The sequence below is a fragment of the Poecilia mexicana genome, unplaced genomic scaffold (assembly GCF_051168715.1).
Source record: "Poecilia mexicana isolate PSO_F unplaced genomic scaffold, ASM5116871v1 scaffold_9, whole genome shotgun sequence".
NCBI lineage: Eukaryota > Metazoa > Chordata > Actinopteri > Cyprinodontiformes > Poeciliidae > Poecilia > Poecilia mexicana.
The window spans coordinates 12,429,988-12,454,158 of NW_028263378.1; the positions used below are offsets into that span (position 1 = coordinate 12,429,988).

Sequence of the window (24,171 nt, forward strand, 5' to 3'; positions counted from 1 at the left end):
TGAGGCCCAACAACCATAATGGTTAAGGCAGTGAGGGGTAGGGAGTTAAAAACTTCACTTCTGACATTCCTCAGCTCTCCTCCGACGTACAGGTCCGGGACTTCTCCTCTGACTTGAGATCTCCTCCAGTGGAAATGCTTCCCTCCTCCTGCAACGGACTGCTGTGCAGAAACTTGACCGCACCGAGAGGTTCCGCTCTCGGAGAACCCCACCGTCCCCACCCCCTGAAGTCGGAGATGCACACACGAGGTCCATCCACCTGGGTGGTCTCTCTACTTTAGTGAGCTGTTGCTAAGCAGCTAATAATAGTCGTGTTTGCTGAGTAATTTTTGCCCTTCTGGAACCAATCAGATGCAAGAAAGTCCTGCGATCTGACAGCCCCAGAGGCGGGATCTAGAGTCTTTTTTTTCTCACCCCTCCTCCTTTCTCTGCCTCCAAACGGAGAGAGGTCTTTTTCTCCCTCTTCTATTGAATCTCAGAGTTGGCCGTGACGCGCGGCCCAGGGGAAGACCACATAGATCTCAGCAGAATGCTGCGACCATCGAGCTTTCATACGCGACCACTTGTGTGTGGGAATCCCTTCGCGCGCCTCGCTTTTTGAGAGAAACTTTCTGTTTTTTTTTCTTTTTCTTTTCTTTTCTTTTTTCCCCCCTTTTCAATTTTTTTTTTCTTTTTTAAGAGACAAGGTGAAAGCGGTGAGAGCGGCGGAGACCTCCGGATCACGAAATGTTGGGATGGAAGGCGCAGACTTTGACTCGCCGTCTCCAACAGGAGTATGAAGTCCCACTTCACGGGTGTGAGGTCTCCACGAGTGAAACTCTGTCGCCTCGGGATATCGCTACACGCTTTCGGGGAAATACTATAAAGTGGGAAACGGTAACCACCTCGCAGTCCCCGCAACATGGCCTCGGCTGCTAATGCGCCCTTCGAGCAGGAAAACAGAGACCCCGATCGGCCGAGGATAACGCGGAGGAACAGGGGGGACTATACCCGCGGCACACCGCTGGATTTGGAGTATTTGCAGCGGCCGAGTTACTGCGATGCGGGCTTCGCTCTGGAGCAAATATCAGAGGTGCTTATGTCTCATGTTTCACTACAGGAGAGCTGCGTGGTGCCTGTTTCATTGTATTTACTGGAGGGGGTAAAGTGGCCAAACTTTGTGTCCAGTCACTACTAGGTAACAAGACGTGCTTGAAAGCATGGACACGAGAAGGGGAGGGGGGATGCTTATTTTTATTTCAAACGCATGTGAAACAAGCTTCTTGTTGTGTTTATCAATACAGAAACTACTGCATCCAAACTAATAACGCACATGGCAAAAACATTGCATCTTATCCTATTAAACATTGGAAAGACAGCTGTACATATATTTTTTCTGACAGGTATCTCAGCTTGGATGAGTCTTCTGAAAATCCATGTGGCTGTTCTCTTCCGTTCACAAATATTGCCAGTAACCCCCCCCCCCATACACACACACACACCACACACACGCTCTCTCTCTCTCTCTCTCTCTCTCTCTCTCTGGTGTTGGCTTCTCCACTCCCCATGCAGACCGGAACACACGGCCAGCTCCACAGGGAGAAGGGTTGTCTGCCTGTCTGTGTGTGTGTGTGTGTGTGTGTGAACGTGTGTGGTGGTATTTGTGGGTTTTAACCACATGCACTCTTCAGGGTATTTAATATCACCTATTGATGTGTGGGGCGTGCAACGGTGGAAGTGAAAGCCACCCCAGGGACAGTTCATAGACTGCTTCCCTTTAGAATACAATAGTCTCTGTGCAGTGGGATATCTGCCATGTATTTATAACTGAAGTTTCAAGCTCTCAGATATAAAACTCCTGTTGAGTTTGCCTTTTAAAGGCATACATAAAAATGGCTAAAGAGATTAAGTCAAAACCCCACAGACTTATCATGATAAGTTGACAGTAGAGCTGCGCGATACAACTAATCACAAAATCAGTGTGTTCAATATTAGAATCACAAAAGTTACTGGATGCAGTATTTGGCTGGAAACTATATTCTTATAGTCATGCATTGACCTTCACTCAGAAGTCTACTAACATTCAGAACCAGTAAATAGATAATTTTGTGCCCAATACATAAATAATGACGAAGTACTTCTTTTTCTTTGTTGTAGTGAAGTATATTTAAAAAAATTGGAGAAAAATAATTAGTTATTAAGGATAGTCTACGTTTGTACAATACAATAGGTTATTACCCTTGAGTAGTCCAAAAATAATGTCCTGTTAGTAGATATTATTTATTGGAGTCAACCATTTCTGTACAGTAGGACACCAGTTTGTACACAATTGCACATCTTCATGAAATGATGCAGGTCAAGTTGTCGGTTCTTTCCCATCATTTACCTCCATCGACTTTGGAGGTCCAGCTGGAAGCCAGTTTCAAACTCTTCAGTTTCACTCTATCCATAGCTTATTATTGCAGCTGTGAAGTGACAGGACTCTATGTATAACCAATAAACCAGATATGTATGTTCCAGGATAGGGCAATATAAGGGATTTATTGTTTAGAAATTCCTTCATGTGCATTATCAAATTGAATCCTAATGACTAGAGATGTGCTGATCAATGGATCAGAAATCAGATTATGCTGACGTGTGGTTGCCGTTCGTATGTTCGCCTCAGAAAAATTGAGGTAATCAATTTTTCATTGATCACCTCCGATCTGTGATCAGCAGGTCAGATACCAAAATATGATATTTTTTCTAAAACTGATCTTTCTTTTCTTCTTCTATATGTTGAAGTTATTAGAAAAAAAAAAAAACTGTTTTGGCCTGGAAAAGTCTGATTGGTGCATCTTTATTCAACGTTAACTCCTCCTCAGATGTGTTTTTGTGGGTAAAATTTGTTACTTTATTCACATCATGTGTGTACATAACCTCTTTTTCTGTATTCCAATGGCTTTATCTGGTCAGGTAAGTGTAATCGGTTTGCTTTCATTGGCAGTAACTTCATTCTCTTGTCTTATCACAGGGGAAGGCGACTGGGAGAAAAGCACCTCTGTGGCTGAGAGCGAAGTTCCAGAGATTTTTATTCAGGCTCGGCTGTTACATACAAAAGAACTGTGGAAAGTTTTTGGTTGTGGGCCTTATGATTTTTGGAGCTTTTGCCGTGGGTTTAAGGGCAGCTAATCTGGAAACGGACGTGGAGAAACTCTGGGTGGAAGGTAAGACGATGTTTGGCTATTGGCTTTTTTGCTCAGTTGCACAGTTTCTTGAGTGTATGTACGAAAATCACCAGCTATAAAGACTTTAAGGAGAATTGTTTAAAGTTTGTGTCTTGGAAAGTGGCCGAGCAAAACTGTGTTGGATTTGCAAGAGGTAACAATAACGTCACCCGTGAAGAAGGTTGTAATTAGGCTCATAAGCAGCCCTTGGAGTTGAGGAAATTTTTGTCAAAGCCGCCATTTTGTGAGTGTGTGTATGTGTTGGTGTGTGTGAGAGCCAGCCCCCAACAGTTGAAGGCTCAGAGGCCGTGTGTGTGGTCCTGTTTTGGACAGCTCTCAACTTTCCAAAAAGATTTGTTTCTGGCTGCAGGGAAATAGCAGAGCACGGACAGGAGCTATGGTGGAAGTGTCACTCAGTCTTCTTCTTGTTTTCTTATAGAGAATTTAGGCAAATGAAGAAATTTTAAAGAGGGAAAGAGAGTGTATGCATGGGTGGTTCTTTGGGGGTAAAGGCATGAGGCTGAGTTTTTTTCTCCCTCTTTGATCTGCATTCCTGTACATATGGCTCAAGTTGGCTGTTCCACTCATGAATGAAAAGACATAATCTACTATTTGGAACTGAACTGTATATTTGAATAAATAAATTTATATATATATATATATATATATATATATATATATATATTTTTTTTTTTTTTTTGCATACATTTTGTACCTTTATACCATTCTTTCATTCCTTTTTTATGTGAAAATAATCCACGTTTTTTAAGCTTAAGCATCAAAGCGGACGGATTCCTGACCTCTTCCCCTGGGCTTGCAGGCCTAGTCCATCCTTGCAGCATGCTGCTGCAGGGGTCTGACAGACAGTGGTCTTCTAATGCATTGCGCAGGCGCAGTTGGATCACGGTTTGTGCATAAAGTAGCCTCTTCAAACACACATTCCTGATTGTACTCAGAGGATCACACAGTTTTCACATGCCAGAACCACGATCAGGAGGACCGGGGCGAGAAGGCGTTACAGGATATGCAGTATGTTATGGCAGAGTGATAGAAAATGTATTTTAGCTGTTAGGATAAATCTGTTCAGTCTTCCTGCCATTTTAATGTTTTTCTTTAGGCAAAATAAACATTTGCTGACATTTTTAAAAATTGTGAAGATAAATCTTAAGTAAGGCTAAAAATTCACAAATAATTCAATGTATTTATTATATTTTCTTTGCATGGTTCTATATTTCTATTTAATACAATTGTAAACCAGTTTTGCTTATTGACTGATATGTGATATGACAGATTATGACCTCTGATAAAACCAACATAACTATGATCAACCTCCTACTGGAGTCTAATAATAGTATTTTTCTATTATAGACTGTAAGCAGACTAAAGAAAATAACTAATTTATCAGATATTAAAGTGTGCGTTGAAAGTCCATTTGGTGGGAATGACTAGTCCTGTCTTAGTCCCACAGTGAGGGAATTCTCTCTTTACGACTATACAGCAACAAAATATTACCCAGTGAATATAAAAATATCTAAAAACAATACAAGCAACTGCATATTACTAAAGTACCTATAAAAAACATAAAAGCGACTGAAACTATAAAGGCCACTAGTTGACCAGGTACCCAGTTTTCTTGGTTTATTCTCTACACTCAGGGTGACATATATGTCTTAAATGTTAAAATGACTTATTTAGATTCTTTCAACAAAAACCTATAGAAAGAAAAGTGGAAAGCTGAAATTTACTACTAATGCGACTCCAGACAACTTATTGATCTACAGTTTTGTGTTGCTCTACTATGACTGTTGCTAAATGAGATTTTGCCTGCAAATTAATCTTTTTTGGCACTATTGGTGCACTTTCCATATTTTTCAGTAGTCAGAATCTGATCTGTTTGCATATTATAAGGCGTTTTAAACTTAATGGATATATTTGGTCGAAATGTTGCTGAATAGTAAAAATGTTATTGTTTGAACATTAGTAGCGTGAAAAACTGTGTTCCTTTGCAGTTTAATACTTTGGCAGTTTCTGTTGTTTTATGGATGTTTCTGATGCAAAAAGAAATCGCCTGCCATAACAACTTTTACAACCAAAAATTTAAAGTAATTTTCTAAAATCAAACCAGTAGTCTACTGCACTGAATCGTGGGAAAATAAGTTACATTTAACAGATATTATTTACCACCAGGATTATGCTTAGTTATTTTGATATGAACAGGAGTCATAGTTTGTTGTATTTCGCTACATTTGACAGGTACTGGGAATCAGAAATAGAAATTTTCATTCAATTACCTATTTTTTAAAGTTAGCATAGACAATAAAATCACAATTACTCATCCTGGCATAATAATGATAAACTCTAATTGTTGTTGTTTATAAATCCCCAAAAATTCCAGCATGGTTGAGTTTGTAACTTCTGGGATTTGAACCATTTCTCATCATTATTTTCATGAGAACATCAAAAAAAATTTGTGTTTCAAAGTATGATTTTAATTGATTTGAATGAAGGAACCAGTTTAATAAGGTGAATTTTTTTAGAATATTTTTTGAACCCCTGCTTTTTCAGGCTTTAGTATTTGCAGATTCACCTACTTGTGGATTATTTTTGTAGAGCATATCTAAAATATTTTAAAGAAAATGCAGCTTTGGATGGTGAGGTACCTAGATGCAATGTTACTTAAGCTACTGGCTGGTATTCCAGGAGTGTCATTCTTTGTTCTTGGTGCTGATTGGCTGTGCCCCCCCCCCCTAGTAATGGATATGGAAGATTGCAGATATTAGCTTCTTTAATAGTACTGATTGAAGTGTATTAGGGTATATTTTGTGTTTGAACGATTAAAATTGGCAAGTACAAATGTTTTTAAAATAGGTCTCAGGTATTTGCAGATTTGAGCTATTCGCAGGCTCTTTGTTCTCTAACACTGTGTGAATGTACACCGTGCATAAATGTTATCTTTTGCCTAAAAAGGCAATCACAGCAAATGCCCCAAATATGATAACATTTTGAGCTCATATGGATTACCTTAATTAGAATCACAATCAATGGAAAAAGGGTATAACATACATTTTTCAGAATATACCGTACAACTAAATTGACTTCTGAGTAAGATTTAAACATTTTGTAGTTACCGTACTTATTGTGATAAACAAATGGACTCTTAGTGGTTAGGTACATTGACACAAAGCATATGAAACGAAAGGAGGCAAGGAAAACAATTTTGTGCTTATTCTTAGAATATCCTGGTAGCAATGGCTAATAAAAATGATTTAATATCATACATTTAAATGCATTTTTTTGCCTACAATTCAATCAATGCACACAGTCAAAAATCTGATACTAACAATTTCTGTCATAAAAAGTAACCCTTACTCATTACCAAACTGGCTTCTTCACTACAACTTTTACTGTGTTTTGATGCAACTAAGCAACTGTGATATGACTGCATTCCATCATGTTTTTCTGAAGCACGCTTAACATTTATTGTTGTTCTTAAGGCAACCACAAAAAAAATTGTTAAAACTGCAAACCCAACCAAACAGTCTGTTTCTTTATAAAATCAATTCACCTGGTTTCAAGTGAACCAGGTACTGGTGGTAAAGGGATCTCTAGGAAACATTAGTAAAAATGCACACACACTTTGATTACAAGAAGGGACCTCCTCACACACATACACTGACAAGGAGACAGTGCTTTGGTGGTTTCCTTGGTCCCAGTGCATGAGGGGTTCCAGATGCTGGTAGGGAGAGATCTGTTTGTTTAGATTAGACTGCACAGCTGAGGGATAGATTAGTTCTGCCTGGACCGCGGAGCCCTGTGCTGGGCCGTGCTGGGGGAACTGGCCCATCATCCACGAAGAAAAAGAGGCGAGAGGAGAAGAGGACAGACCAGCTGTTTATGTTTCATCTGGAACTGCCCTCCGCAGGCGACCCATGGACGACCCTGCCTAGGGAAGCTGTGTGGCCCACAGACGCACATACGCTACAATACTGTTGGAACTCTGCATGATTTCATTTGGGGTTCATTCTTGCCTGCTTTCTTGGTTGTAGCCAGAATCCCCCAGCCGTCCACCATCAACTGCATACAGCACTTGTCTCGGGTGTTTATTCTACGTGTTGTCACGTGCAAAAGCATTAGCAAGGGTTGTCTCTTCTCACTGCACTCTCTCTGCACTGTTTATAAATGCTCAGACACAGGAAGTTCTGTTTATTAGACAAAGTGACAGAGAGAAATTGGGAGTGAGACACATACCCGTGCAAAGGGGTGATTGTCTCCTTGTACATCCTGAACTGTGAGAAAACACGGAGGGACCGGTATTTTTTTTCTTTAAAGGTTTTGTTGCCCCTGTGTGGCCTTTATTTGACAGTTTTCAGATAGGAAAACAAGTTGTCAGAGAGGGAGAAGACATGTGGCAAAGGTCATCAGGCCAGATCTTGAACCTGCGACAGCCACATTGAGGACTAAGGCCTCCATACGTTGGTCACGCTTTACCCCTGTGCCAACGCCACAGCCGGTATTTTATCTTTCAAGCAATAAGGAATTGATTGTAGGTATGGGAAAGTAGATCCTCAACAAGAAGCACTGTATTTAGAAAGACTTGAAACAAAAAATACTCTAACTGCATTTAATTGAAACACTAAGACAGGAGTTATTCCTATGACTATAAAAATGTGATTATTACAATTAGATTATTTTCATATATAATGTTTAAAGTCTGGTATTTTTTTGGATCCATATAAAGAATAAATAACCAAAGTTTACCGCTGCAAGTGCAAGAATAGTTATACCGTGCAAAATAATATTCTTTATACATTTTGTCAATGTCAATGCCAAATTTATTTATATAGCACTTTAAAAACCGGTTTAAAACTGCACCAAAGTGCTGTACAAAAATGATAAGAAAATAAGTTGATGAAAAGAAAAAGAAAAATAATACAAGAAAAATATATGTATAATGTCAAAATAATAAGAGTATTGTATTTTTCGGACTATAAGCCGCTACTTTTTTCTCACAGTTTGAACCGCTATGCTTATACCGGGCTAAGCATACCGGTTTATAGCCCGGTATGCTTATAGCATAAGCTTATTTATAGCCCGGTTCGGCTCTTCTGTGGATTTTTCTTCAACCACCAGGGGGCTCTTTAGCAGGAAGTGAAGAATTGGAAGTCAAAATTGGAAATCAAAGAAGAAAGTGCTGATTTTCATTTACAACAAGCACATGCTAGCAGCAGGCACGACGGAGAAATGTTTTCAAACTCATACCCCCTCATCATGGAAACCTCATCATGGAAACCACACGGACAAGTTCATATGATGCCGCTTTTAAGTTGAAGGCTATCGATCTGGCAGTACAGCGCGATAGCCGCTGCATACAAGCTCGGCGTGAACAAATCCATGGTTCGGCGTTGGAGACGGAGGGCTGCGCTCTTAATAGCAGATTTATAAAAGGCTGCGTCCTTGTGAAAAACTGAGAGCGGCGGAGATACCTGCGGCTTATATACTACGTTTCCAGTTTTTTTTTTTTTTTTTTTTTTTACTTTGTGGGTGCGGCATATAGTGAGGTGCGCTCCATAGTCCGGAAATAAGTGCCATTAGTTCATTAGCTAATATTAGCTGACTAATTAATTGGTCTAGCCTGCAGCTAGCTTCTTGACAGTCACGTGACCAATAGATTAGCAGTTACATTTTAAAATTTTATCTAAAGAGGAATGGTGGATTATGCTCCTTCACTTTTCACAGCCTGATAATCTGAAGTAATTATAACATGTTTTTTTGCTATATAATTTCTTATACAAAAATGTAAAACAAAAATACATACAATTTAGTTTTTTTTTTAATTTAAAGTAAATGCTTATCAGTATTGCTACTAATTTAAATGATATTCTCGTAACTCATATTCAGTATGAGCTACAATATTGCTGTTAATATTATCTTTATTATAATTTTGGTATTACATTTTAAAAATCTAGAATACATTTCAGTGCATATTGTGCAAAATATACATTTGTTGTTCTGCCCTTTATACCATAATACAAGCATAAAAAGCTCATCAGTAGTAATTAGTTGGTTAACTGGTCAAGCTATCTGCTGTTGTACCCAAACTCCGACTGTTTCGGAACGTTGTAAGAGTGATGGATAATCGTACTTTGAATTTGATGTTCTTCTATGCATGATATTAATTTTGTTGTTTTCTTTCAGATTGCTGACCGGCAGTTATAGGTTTGGGTGGGGCAGGATTATATCAGGCTACCCTCCATAAAGCTGGAAAAAACCCTGGTCTCTCCGGGTCTTTCTCTGACATCCCATTAATAGGACTTTAAAATATAGAAACTGTGCTACAGAACATTTCTGATGTTTTGGACTCATAACTTATTTAAACTGCGGTATACTGGTAACTGACTCATGTCTTCCTGGTAGTAATATTTTAAGTCCACTTTTCTTTGAAAAAAAGTGATTTAGGTCAGAATGCATCCACACTGCTGAGAAGCTCCTTGTTTATTTTCACTGTGCCACTCACAGGAAATGATTAGCTCCAGCAGGAAGTTGTAGTATTGTGATGTCCTATCTTGATCTCCCCCACACACAAACATTGCTTGGAGTCAGCTTTGGAGAAAATGCCTCATGGCGAGTGTTCAACTCAAGATGCACCCTCGATTTCAAATCAGTGTAATGATTAACTGTCAGAGAAAAGAGACGCGAATTTGAGGAACACGAAGGATTTATTATTCTTCCTGGCCACAAATAGCAAGTTATGGTATCTCTCACAGTATCAAGGGGCCAAGGCGAGCCGAGGCCAAATTGTAAAGAAAATAAGACCATTGCCTGCCTCTAATTAAAAAGGTATCAAACAAACATCGGCTTACTGTACTACTAAAGTCCCCTGCGCCTTTGACTTCGCCTCAATTTGCTGATTGGCAAAGAGAAGTAGCAAGAAGTGGGTAAAAAGTTTACAAGCTCTTGGCATAGATTGAACTTGATGAAGCAGATGAGCTGGAGTTGTTCTTAGTGCTAGTGAAGGTCATTGCATTCACGGAAATGTCCCAATTCAAGCTGAAACGACTTCACACTGCCCAGATTTATGGTGTGGACTTGGGGGCACAGAGTCATGAATTGTAGTCTCATGGCTACGGGCTGACGAGAGGCCCTGGGGTCCCGCAGCACTTTCTTTGGGTGCATAAGTGCAGAGGCCAGGGGCCACGGGCATGGACTCCAGAGACCCTGAGGTCATCTCGTTGAGGCCCCGCTATTTAAAACCTCACCTGATACTCAGCCTGTGGCCTGGGTGCAGAGTGAAGACTCACAGCAGAGGGGGGTGCAGGGCGGGAGCTGCAAGAAATGCAGCAGAAGTCGCAGCTGTCACCAAGGCACTGATGTGAAGAGGTCCATCTTTTGAACCTGACTGTTAGAAGGGAGTCTGAAAATGCATTTTATTTTATTTTTGTGTGAAAAGAACTGTCCAGCAGAGGGCAGTAAATCTGAGGTATAATCTTTGAACTGATGTTTATGAGCACCCTAACTGAAAATAAATTATAGTTTCCCACATTTTTATGGTTCCAAGCAGATTTCTTTGTATGATATACACTGTGTGTGACCAGTGTTTTAAATTCAGTGAATATACAGTCATAAGACACTTTTATGTACACCTTGTTTGTTCTGGATTGGACCTCCACAGATGCTTTATTCTTTGTCCCATAGGTTCAGCAAGGTGTCAGAAACATCAGGGATTTTGGCCTTGCACATCTATTATCAAAAACACTTGTTGTACCGTATCACCTCAGTTTGTTTGAGCTTTGATGACGGTGGAGGCCATTGGAGTACAGTGTCATGTTCAACAAACCTGTTTGAGATCACTTTGAATTGTGATATTCTGTTTTAACTTGATGAAATAGCCATCAAGTAGGCATCTGTTTATAAAGGAACAGATGTGCTCAGTAACAATACTACAATGCTGAGGTTAACTGTTGTGATTTAAGCAATGCTCATTTAGTTCAAAGGGGTTGCAAGTGTAACGAAACAATATCCCATTAACCATTACACTACTACTACTACCAGGCTGAGCTTCTGATCACAGCAGGATGGATTCCTGGTTTCATGTTGGTCTGTGCCAAATTCAGATTCTCTGCCATTTGAGCAGCTGAGATTTCTACTCATTGGATTAGGCAAAATGTTTTCAATTTGTTATTGTCTAATCTGTGTTTGAAGCAGCATCAGTTTCCTATTCTTTTCTGACAGAAGGGGCATCAGGTGTGGCCATCTGCTGGTTCAGCTCATCTGCTTCAGTGTTGCATGTGTTCTGCAGTCCTTGGTTTGTACAAGTGGTTATTAGGGCTACTGTTGGTCTGTCTTTCATCTTAAGCAAGTCTGTTGGATAACCACTGGGTAGTTTCTCTTTTTCAGATTTTGTTTTTGTAAACCTGAGAGACAGTTGTGTGTGAAAATCAGCACTTTATGAAATGATTGTACCAGCCATGAGACAATCATTTCATAATTGTCTGAAGTTTGATCTGTTCAAACTTCAGCAAATCGCCTTAGCCATTCTTTAATGCCTAAAAACATTGAGTTGTTGTCATGTGCTTGATTCATTATTGTGTGTGGTAACAAGAAATTAAACCACAATACTAATAATTTGACTGATGTGTGTAATTAAAGTGGGTATTTTGCTGAATTGCAAAAAAAAAAAAAGCCACTGTAAACATTTTGCACCTTCACAAATTGGTCCTTTTGCTTTTTTTGGTCATGTTCATACCTGTTCTAGGTCTGACTGGATTAAGACTATTCATACACGCCTTTGCAGTCAATGATTTTAAAAGATGCCTTTATAAACTGCTCAAAGTCCTGGTTATGTGACGCCAGTAAATATTTTGTTTCAGCAGGAAATTGCTGATGGTTAACTATTGGTTTGAGTACAAGTTCTAATCAGTCATTTTTCCTTATTTTGACTTCTCCAAATAGGGATCAAAACCCACGGTAAAAGATGCAATATACAAAATTATATTAAAATAAATTATATGTGAGATAGCAGTATTTCATTATTATTTATCCACACAATCAATCAATGCTCTTAATAAAGAGGACACATCCACTTCCTTTGTGCTTTGCTTTTGTGCTTGCTGTGATTAACAGCAGAGCTGACAAAGTTGGTGGTTGTTTTGGTGGGAATGGTAGTGAGAAAGACTGCAGTTTTAATGTTAAGTGCTTGCAGAAAAACTCCTCGTGGAGAAAGATGAAGAGGAGGGGGGAGCGCCTCCCAGAATGTGGCGTCTTCAGCTGAGACGATTGTGGTTTTACATGGTTGAATTATTCAGCTTTTGATGTGCATAAAAGCAGTGATACATGCATGGATGCATGTGCACAAACACACACGCACACACACACACACACACACACAGATTCTAAAACTGTTGTTGCACGCAGAGAGGCTTTGAGGTTCTGGTTCTGTGAATGACGAGGTGGTTGACCAGTGCAGGCTAATTAGACGTCCCTTTTTGTGTGAGTGTTTTTTTTTTCTTTTTATCTCTTTCTTCTTCCTGTCGTGCATGTTATATATTTTTTTCTCCCCCACTGCAGTATTTTTTTCTTCTGCAGCTTTCATTCAAGAACCGCAAGCACTGAGAACACAGAAAAGTGTGCCCACACCCAATATTTTTCCCAGTTAGCTGAGAAGTCACTCTAGGCGCCTATCGTTGTCGTGTCATCTGTTTTGCTCTTGCACGGTAGTTCTTCAGTTGCGCGCTCAGACGCTCATACAAACTGCACTCAATTAAGTGTGTGTTTATCAGTTAGCCACAAACAGGATTAAACCCTTGGTATAAGGAATAACATTCCTGCGTGTGTTGTGTTAAACTTTATGAGTTGATGAAAAGCGCAGGCGGATTGGTGAGGGACTTGGCGTTGGAGGAACATTGAGCCTATGGTTCTGTAAGCAGAGTTTTGCAGGGATGTTTTCTCAAGTTGGCTCCCCGGTATTTGAAAGCCCTACCTGGCCGAAAGTTAAAGTGCATTGCCATTTCGAGTTGTGAAGTTATCCGTGTGTGTGTGTGTGTGTGTGTGTGGGTGTGTGTGTGTGTGTGTGTGCGCGCGCATGCTGCAAATAAGAGCACACTCCCATTCACAAACAACTTCCTGAGATGCCTCCAAGTGCTCTGTTTACATTCTGCATTCTTTCAGGCACTCTTATTCAAAAACCAGAGCCCTGCAAATGACCGACCACATGAGACTATGTAGAAAGTTACCACCATGCCCCCCAACTTTACCTCCTTCTTTTACTCCTCTGTTCCACTCTTTTCCCCACTGCTAGAATGGACTCTCTCTTTTACTCAAGCGTCTTTTTCCCCCCCTCCTCTTCTGCCTCTCCCCCTCCCTGGCTGGAGAGAGTGGCCTCAGAATGCCAGATGTATTACAGAGTGAGCCACGGCAATGTAAACACTCAGCCCTGCCATGAGAGCAGGGTGGTCTGGCCTCCCTCCTTTCCTACCCTCCTTCTCCCTTCCTCTCTTCCCTCCCTCACAGTGCTGGCTGCCAGGAGGGTGGAGAAGTACAAAACAGGAGAGGGAGCACATTTGTGTGTGTGCACGCGCGCGCTTGAGTAGAGAGAAAGAAGTATAGTAGCAGTAGTGTGTTTGTGTTTTGGCCACGGAATCTGCCGTAGACTTAGAGAGATTGGAGTGTGGATTGATACATCTCAGGCTGCAGTGTGGAGAATTTTATTGCACACATATCCAAAGTGTGTCTTCATGTATGTATGTGTGCTAGTCGCTGGAATTTTATGCAGCCCCTCTGGCTTACCACAGTTACATACATAGCTTTATAGTTCATTGCAATTCCTGCAACACGTCGTCACAGAATCTGGCAGTAACAGCAAAGTACCACACAAGCACATGTAAGGCATGAAAAGAGAGTAAATATTTTCTGTCAGATGATTGAGGAGTTTGGAGTTTATATCTGAGTCTGTATTAGAACAATAAAAATGGCAGCAAATGTATGTTTCGGTTTGGTTAGATTTTTAAAGGTAAACGTCATGGAGAGCTGACTAAATACCCCTTTCCCATGTTGTAAAATTGCAGTTTTGGATGTTTTGTACCTAAAAGAGCTTGCAAAATTTTGAGTCTGCTTCGACTGATGATGGAAGGTAATTTTCGGCTTCTACTGACAGAAATGGGATTATGTTTCTCCAATAAATAACATTCACCAAAAGGAGGTCACTTAGAGTTGTTTTAGTTTGATTTAGTATCATAATCTGTTATGTTTTAATAGGAGTCAAATGGCAAAACTGGGATCAGAACCTAACTTATTGGAAACAGGATGTAATAAATAGTCTTATGAAAATAATACACAGGTAAATTAAACTATATGTAAGATTTAGACTTTTTCATGATTGTTTTCATAGTACCTAACTACAAAAAAAGAATTTACTAAACTAACGTGCAATAACTTGAGGAAATATTTTGTTATTGGCATTAAATGGACAGGAAAAGAACAAAATATGAATATGTAGATAAAATAAATTGGGACACTCTATAAAACCTTTTAGATTTTTTTAAACATACTTGGACATATTGTTATGTAAAATATTTTTTAGAATACCTTTTAAATAAGAATATAAAATTTTAACAAAAAAATGCTAAATTTGTTGTGGAAGCTAAATATTGACTCCTTTACCGTTATTCCCATTTAAAATAGCTAAAATAACACACCACATGTGTGCAGCATGTGATTAGAACACCCTAACAAGTATGCAAGCCACGTGTACAATTGAAAACAAAAAATGCAATATAACAGTATGGGATTAGTAATAAAACTGATGTTGAATTCACGCATATTCATATGATCTAATTTCAATCTTCCAGCTTGTGTCGTTCAGACCGGGCATTTAAATGCGTCCTGAGTGATGACATGGATCTTAAATAAATCAAAGTAAACAAAGAGAGAAGACAAGTAAGACCAAATAATGGCGATTTCCTTCTGATATTTTTACATGATCGCCATTGTACTGCAACAGAATGATTATGCGCAAATAGGCGGAGGAAGAAAGGGCGGAAGAGAGAGGGGGCTGCATTATTACATACATAATTTACATTTTCATCAAATAGCCTAATTAATTATGAGTGTTTTTTTTTTTTCTCAGATTGAGTGAATACTGCAAGAAATCCAACTAAGGCAACTCCAAACTACTACATTATAGCCAACTGTGCCAAAATCAGAAAAAATAAAGCACATTATACTCACCCAGTTGTGGAGTATTTAGACAAAATCCACCCTCCTGTCTTTACGCAGGACACACTTGAGTGACCATCATAGAAATCTCATCTGTACATCCTTTTCTATACACTGTTCTTTGTTGTATCCTTAGCAAATTCTAGGCATTTTATCTGCAATGCTGCAGAAGCTATAAGTGTCACTGCTCACGGCTGAGACTCCATGGTTGCAGATGTGTATTAGCGATTTTGATAGTGCTTAGGCCTGGAGAGAAGGCCTTCTGGGTCCTGACAGCCCAGCCCTGGAAAATAGTAACCCATCTTCGATGAACCAAGTACTTGAGATCATTTTACTGCATCAGAAATTTTGCTAAACTGAACAGGTTAAGTAACACAATGCTATCCGCCATTGTTTTTGTTATCTGACCATGAAAATGTAGAATAAACCCTGTGCATGCTGCACATGTGCACTTTCACAGCTGTTGAGTACTTTACACCTCTACGGGGGTGTTCACAAAAGGACCACTCTTAGACATGGTTTCAAAAAGTCATAGACTCGGATCACAACAAATGGTTTCACTTAAAACGAGCTAACCATTATAAAGTCCACCATAAATTCTGCTGACAATGATCAAAAAATACCAATCACACCTCCAAAGACTGTCTGAAAACTAAGAAATGGAAAGCAGGAGCAAAGTCAAAGCTCAGAACTTGGTCGTTGGTTGTCATGAAAGATGCTGTACATGCAAAGATGTTTCCCAAGAGTTTAGGCTGTCAGCAAGAAGACAGAAACAGTACTCAGGCAAGTGTTATGAGGTGTAGGGGACATGCTCCTCACATAATTACCATTAAACTATGATCTAAACAGGCACTATCACTGCCATTTTCTTAAATGTTTTTCTTTTTTTATTTTTTAGTTAAAGTTATATGACCAAAGCAACCTGTTAGTTGAACAGCAGCAAGTGGTTGGATATATAAACAAATGCAAAGATTAGTCAGGATGCAATGACTACAAAGGACATTTATGCAGCTTACATGTCAGATGGTTTATGCATAATAAAGAAGACAGAATCAAGTTGCAATTATGACAGACATTACTGGTCTGCATAAGTCCAAAGAAAATCAAGAGCTTCAGAAACTTTACATCACAAGGAAGCTTCTTGGCTAATTTGAAGGAAAGTATAAAAGAATTGGAGATTGTTTAACCCTACTGCACTGCACTGGTTTATGTCAGCCAGGGTGACAGGACTATGGAATATTGAATTGCTCTCAGGATAATTTTTGCTCTTCCTCTCGCTTTCTTTTTGTTTCTGCCTCTGCCTTTTTCTCCGCACTCAGGAATGTGTGATTTTGGGATACCTGCAATCATGGGCCATCTTTACAGGAAATGACAAAGAGATGGCTGGCTGAGATTGGCTGCTCAGGCTCATGTCACGGTCTGTTATGACTGGGCGGTGGGCCAATCACAAGATTGTAAATCCAGCAGGGGGGAGGCAGTGAAAGCTTACCTGATTTCAAATTTACAGGCATTGACAGGATATGTGTCCTCTCCTCATCCATCTGCATGATTTTAAGTCATATACAGGTGCTGGTCATAAAATTAGAATATTGTGATAAAGTTCATTATTTTCCATAATGTCATGATAAAAATTAAATTGTCATATATTTTAGATTCATTGCACACCAACTGAAATATTTCAGGTCTTTTATTGTTTTAATTTTGATGATTTTGGCAAACAGCTCTTGAAAACCCAAAATCCCTGTCTCAAAAAATTAGAATATTATGAAAAGGTTCTCTGAACGAGCAATAAAAATAATCATCTGAATCAACAAAGTAACTCTAAACACCTGAAAAAGATTCCTGAGGCCTTTAAAAACTCCCAGCCTGGTTCATTACTCAAAACCGCAATCATGGGTCAGATTGCTGACCTGACTGCTGTCCAGAAGGCCATCACTGACATCCTCAAGCAAGAGGGTGAGAAACAGAAAGAAATTTCTGAACGAATCGGCTGTTTGCAGAGTGTTATATCAAGGCACCTCAGTGGGAAGTCAGTAGGAAGGAAAAAGTGTGGCAGAAAACGCTACACAACGAGAAGAGGTGACCGGACCCTGAGGAAGATTGTGGAGAAGGGCCGATTCCAGACCAAATTAAATTTTCATCTCCATAAAACTTTTCAGCAGATGGAAGCATGAAGTGCTCCAAAATGTTCTGATAGCTGCTGCCTTGATCCTGCCCTTGATAAAACACAGTGGACCAACACCAGCAGCTGACATGGCACCCAGACCATCACTGACTGTGGGTACTTGACACTGGACTTCTGGCATTTTGGCATTTCCTTCTCCCCAGTCTTCCTCCAGAGTCTGGCACTTTGATTTCCGAATGACATGCAAAGTTTGCTTTCATCCGAAAAAAGTACTTTGGACCACTGAACAACAGTGGTCCAAAGTGCTGCTTCTCTGTAGCCCAGGTCCGGTGCTTCTGCCGCTGTTTCTGGTTCAAAAGTGGCTTGACCTTTGACCTGGGGAATGCAGCACCTGTAGCCCATTTCCTGCACTCGCCTGTGCACAGTGGCTCTGGATGTTTCTACTCCAGACTCAGTCCACTGCTTCCCCCAAGGTCTGGAATCGGCCCTTCTCCACAATCTTCCTCAGGGTCCGGTCACCTCTTCTCGTTGTGCAGCGTTTTCTGCCACACTTTTTCCTTCCTACTGACTTCCCACTGAGGTGCCTTGATATAACACTCTGCAAACAGCCGATTCGTTCAGAAATTTCTTTCCGTTTCTCACCCTCTTGCTTGAGGATGTCAGTGATGGCCTTCTGGACAGCAGTCAGGTCAGCAATCTGACCCATGATTGCGGTTTTGAGTAATGAACCAGGCTGGGAGTTTTTAAAGGCCTCAGGAATCTTTTTCAGGTGTTTAGAGTTATTTTGTTGATTCAGATGATTATTTTTATTGCTCGTTCAGAGAACCTTTTCATAATATTCTAATTTTTTGAGACAGGGATTTTGGGTTTTCAAGAGCTGTTTGCCAAAATCATCAAAATTAAAACAATAAAAGACCTGAAATATTTCAGTTGGTGTGCAATGAATCTAAAATATATGACAATTTAATTTTTATCATGACATTATGGAAAATAATGAACTTTATCACAATATTCTAATTTTATGACCAGCACCTGTAGTTTAACTGCTGAGGATGAACAATGTTATCACCTTGCAATGACAGCTGCATCCATTTCTAGTTTAGGTATGAAGGTGCATCCCTTTTACTTGCAACGTTTACTTCACAAATGCATGCACATGTTGCAAAAACAGACATTTTACTGTCAGTGTTTTCTTCTACATCTACCTTATAGTCTTTCTGCTGCCTTGTGAATCCATTGGTGTTGAAAGGGATTTTTTTTTTTTGGGGGGGAGTGGGATTTAGGGGGTTGGTAGAGGAGATTGGGGATTTCAATGAAGGCAACAACGTGGAAGAATCTGCCCATTGAGAACTGTGTGAATGTACACCTCGGGCCCAGGAGAAGCTGCATTGGGAGCCAGCCGACTGCTAAATACACCCATTTTAGGAGTTGCAAGGGCCGGACAGGTGATTAGCATAATCGGGGGCGAGGGTATCCATAGATATGGTAATGCTGCATTTAAGGGGGTGCAGCGGTTGGCAGCTGGAGTGTCACATTTGTGTCAGGGGGTCGGGCTGTTTTGGGCACATCTCAGCTTTCTACTCTGCTCTTTTCTTATTTTTTCTGTCACTCTTTTCTGTCATTCTCTCACTTTTTCGATCATTTTACAGAACCCTCTTTCTAACTTACTTATGTGGAAACCTACTCCTGTCTAAATGCTAACAGGGGAGAGTACAGGGAGAGCACAAGGGGAAAGGGCATGAGAGGGAAAGGGGGGGGGGGGGGGCTTGTCATGGGTCAGATAGGGTCTCCGCTCTCAGTAAGGCCTTTCATCACATATTTGTGGCTGTGTGCACACCTGCATTTACAACTACCATGTATGCTGCTTCTAAGAAACTACTACAGCTGTTGTTGCTCTTGTGCTTTATTCTTCTAGTGAGAGTGCAAGTTGGAATTGGTCGCTTCTATTGGTTTGCTTGTGTTGAGTTAAGAAGTGCCGACATTCATGGTAAAAATAATTTTAAAAAGAGGTGATGGATGGATGAATGGATAGATGGATGGTAGGGCTGCGCAGTATTAGAAAATCTTGCAATGGCAATTACACTGGTAAATACTGTGATGATGATATGAGTTGTAATATGTTCCTGTTTTCTTCTTGTCTGTGTCCAATATAATCACCTGGTGTCCTGAAACTTTGTTCAACTGTTTAAATATTACATTAGCTTGAAAAATTCATGTTCATAACACTTTGGTTATATTGGCCAACAATGATGGCACTCCAAACAATCCTTTGCAATGTGAAAACTGATATTGCGATGATGATATTTTGTACAGGCTTAATGGATGGAAGGAACGAAGGAAGGAGATAGAAAGAAGGAATGCAGGAAGGAAGAAAGAATGGATGGATGTAAGAGTGATGAAGTTTTTTTGACTTCTGACTCAACTTTAAAGATCTAACTGTTAAGGATCTTAACAGTTAGATTAACTGTTAAGATTAATCTAAATTCTTAGATTAACTAAGAATTTTGAGAGAGTGGAGTTGGTGCAGATCAGGCTAAAAAGTTCTCTGCTTCTGCTCACTAATCTATTTCTTAGTGCATGACTATTTATACTGGCTTGCTTAACAAGGTCGGGATTAACCAAGTTCGTGGTCTTTACAGAGACCATTTTCTATCTTATTTCTTCTTGTCACTGCCGTGTCACTTGAGTCACAGCATAACAGCATAACAGAGAAAATGACTTATGGGTATGTTGCTTTGCTCAGTGACATTAAATAAGTGTGATCAGTTTATTTGTAAAGTGGATGTAAGCTTACTATTGAAGAATTTTACAAATTCAGTCATGCTGAGCCTCGGGTGATGGTCACAGGAGACCTCATTGTTGGAAACTTGAACACTGTGGGTTTGCGATGACAAAAATGATTGAACTTGTTTTTTTTTTTAGTTGTTTGAAATTAGTAAAAGAAAAGCGACTTTGTGCCTTATTGTGCTGTTTTCTTTGTTGACATCACTGTCATACAGTTTTAACTGTATCTACCAAAGATTTGGTTCACATAACTTGCCTGCAACGATCATCTTCATCTTTTCTGCAGTTGGAATTTAGATTCACATATACCCACTCTTAAGAGATTAAATCACTCTCTTTATCTGTCTTCAGTGTAGAAACCATGGATTAAAGTAGTTTTTTTTTTTTTGTGGTTATTTTTACCTTGGTTGAAAAGTGTTTTTTGTTCATCCTTTGAGCGGTAGCTGTAGCTTTGGGTATAGGAGATTTCTTTGCTGTTTGCAGGAAGGTGACCCGGTTTTGGGGGTGGAGGGGCCGGTGCGTTCCCCACACCACAGGGGGTTCTTGCTGAGATGGGGCCTAATCCAGCTAATCCATTCTCTGCATACATGCACACGTGTGCACACACACTTACTGAGGTGTGCTTGGCCACATGCATGTACACTGAATACACTCATACATCTTGGATGCTCTAATGTCAGTTGAACATCTGCTTAACGGAGATAAGATTTTTTTTTAACCATTTTACCTTTTCTCTGTCATATCTAATATTTCTCCAACGTGTACATCACACGGATTAGTTGAAGGACGTGGCTGCTGTTGTTTTCCTTGAAAGTGTGAGGTACTTCCGTTTTCTGCATGAGAGATGTCTGTGGGATGGGGCTCTGGTGCTGTGTGTCCTGCATGGAAAAAAGAGAAAGTTGGCAAGGAGAAAAGGGGGCTGGGCTGGCTTTGACAGAGGGGCCGGGCTGATTGCCATCATGATCTGGCCAATCACAGGGTAGAGCTGAATAAAGCAAAGAGAGAGAAAATGAGAGTAGGAATGGGAGGAGGGAGTCCAGAACTGAAAGGACGAAGGGGGTGATGTCAGTTCCTTAGAAACCTACGTCCTCTCCTTTCATAGCCCACTGCCCCCCACTCCAACACTTGGAGAATAGGGGAGCCCAGGGGTTAATGTTATGCAACATGTTCAATACCCACACTGAAGGCTCTGCCACAGGGGCATGCACAAGCCTCTTCTCTTCTCTCAGTAATTTTCTCAGTGATGTAGAGAGTTTTGAGTGGAATCTTGTTGTGTTGACAAATTGGTCATTCCAAACTTAGATGTTGATTAATATATTGTTTTAGCATTGGTCAAAAACCAAACGGTACAGCTCTATCACATGTTTCTTCAACCCTTATTAGTATTTGTGGCGTAAGTGTATGTGAAATCTGGAATGGGCAAAGTTTCCGAGTTACTCTTCAAGTTTGCACTGTGTACAAAGTTTGACAAAAGATGATCTAAAGTGTACAAAAATGTATGTTCCCGTTATCAAGTAAAAACAAATCCTTGTTACAACTGAAGAATCAGCATACAGTACATCAAAAGGGACAAACCCAGTTTTTTCCCTAATGACGGGGTTTGATGCAATGTCCAACTTCAGTCAGTAGATGGTGTTTCAATCCACATAAGTCTTTGTACTTGATCCTTCATCTTTGCCCGTTTAAAACAAATGAATATAAAATGCTTACATTTGAGGATGTTTATCATGGATTGCATTAACTGTCTTTTTCTGAGAGATCAAGTCCAGGAGTGAAATACAAACACACTTCCTCTAGCAAAAATCTAGATTCTTACAAATTTTCTTATCTTTTGATATTCCCAACATGTTTATTGAACATCATGACTAACTGGAATATCCTAACGTAGAATGGGGGAGTTGAAGTCAACACAACAATATTGCAGTACTGATCCAGCTTAGGAGATTGTCATGAATCCATATTGACAATAATTTGTAAGGGGCAACAAAGGATTGGGAAAACGAGGTGATATGTTAGAAATCAAAGACACTCTCTGCAGCAGAGTCTGCTAGTGAATACTTACAATAATAACTTCTGCACTGAAGATAGTTGCTCTTAGTTCAATCTGAATAAATATAAACGTTTTAGTTGCAACCATGATTACTGACTGAAGCTGGTTAACAGTTCTTAGTGTGTCTCTTGGAAAAATTGCCTTCACTTTACCAACCACTACCAACTGATTCAACCCAGCTCTTTTTCTTAAATCACCCAGCTGTGTTCTCACTATTTTTCTTCCAAAAACATGGACACATTTTTACTATAAAAACTGTATGCTGAGCTCTGATCTGGAGCATACTGGAGGTTTCTTTTAAGGCGAAATGTGCTGTTTGCTGCAGATCGTATAGCAGTCCAGAGTGTTGAAGCAGCAGTGTATTTTCGTGTTAAAGAAGAAAAACACATCAGGAAAAAAAAATAGTGCTGTTAAAGCAAGTATTTAAAAGTCAGTGACACTTTGTTTTGGTCACAGCAGCTGAACTTGGAGCTGAACACCTTCAAGTTATCAACACAAGCTGGGGTCACCCAGTTTTCCTTGGAGGAGGAATATGGGAATATGTGTCATTGAAGAAACACAGCTGTGTGTACACACACTCGTATGCACACCCCTGCACGTACGCAGTGCTGTGTGCACACACACTCACACTTTTTCCTGGTCCAGCTGGGGTGTTAATTTCACCCCACGGCTGTGTGAGTGTTGACCCCAAAACTTTGCAACCTTGTGAAGTGAGGAATTCTTGAAGCCCAAGGCTGTAATGTGCTGTTTCCTGTAGAAGAAGACTACATTCCTTTGACTTGTCCCTTCCTTTACTGCTCGCTCGCTGTAAACTCGAGGGTTTTTTTGGGTGGCTGTCCGCAACTTGGAAAGCATTCCGGCCAGACAGTGAGCTCTTTCTAAGCACAGCCCTCCCATCTTTTTCCAATTAGATCTTTCTTCATGTTCTCGCACACGGAGAGGCAGGGTGAAAATAGATGTGCTTCCTTCCTTGTATCAGTGTTATCTTTCTTCCTTCTGGCAGTGCACTTACACCGAGCCTGAGGCTAGCTTTGCGTCCGAGTGCTGAGTGCATTGGACAAGTTGACTTGTTAGTGCACTGTCAGTGCACATCGGGTCCTAATCAGTTCCATGCATGCTCCTTTGAAGGCAGTTGCTGGTGTAACATAGCTGTGTAGCTGGCCTAGTACTGGAAAGCATGTCGCTCTAGTTAGGCTCGGCCTGCTATTAATGATGAGTATTATAAACATGCTTTCAGACAGGATCAGATGGGAATGCTGTTTGGGTCCAGAAAAGAAGAAATCAAGTGTGTTTTCCTAATGCCCCAAGACATGGCCCCCTCCCTCCCGTTCCATTGGTCTGACTGGGTGGTCCGGCCCAGCAGAACAGGCCTGCTTATGTTCAACTTTAATGCCATTACAATGGAGTAAAAACATTCAATCCATGCCTACTGTTGCACGAATTGAGCCGAATTGTTAAATTGGATTAAGGCATAATAAAATGTTACAGATTTTTCACACATCCAACACTCTTTCTGGGCATTTTTCATGTTTTGTGTGTTTGCGTGCGTGTGAGTGTGTTCAAGACATTGAAAGAAGACAACTATGAATTACTTGAGCTTTCACTGAGTGTTTAGTTTCTGATGATGGAAGGGGTGCAGATCTTCCGCTCATAAATCTGGCACACTGAAATTGAAGTTGTGCACAGTCACACACTTGGTATTAAAAGCGCTCCTACAGCGATTAAACCGTAATGGTTTTGGTGATTTTTATTTCATTGTTTTGTCTTTCTCCAGTTTTTGTCATCACTTTTAAAGCAAATAGCACAGTCTGTATCTT

The 24,171-nt window shown here is 40.1% G+C and overlaps 1 protein-coding gene across 1 annotated transcript in view; it reads left to right on the forward strand.

Annotated features, from left to right (window-relative positions):
- Positions 1–215: 215 nt before the first annotated feature.
- ptch1 (patched 1) overlaps positions 216–24,171 on the forward strand; it is a 65,195-nt gene continuing 41,239 nt past the window's right edge. The window contains exons 1-2 of the mRNA XM_014987171.2: positions 216–1,072; positions 2,993–3,185. Of these exons, the coding sequence (XP_014842657.2) occupies positions 902–1,072; positions 2,993–3,185 (364 nt within the window). The 5' untranslated portion in view covers positions 216–901. The remainder of the gene's footprint in view (positions 1,073–2,992; positions 3,186–24,171) is intronic.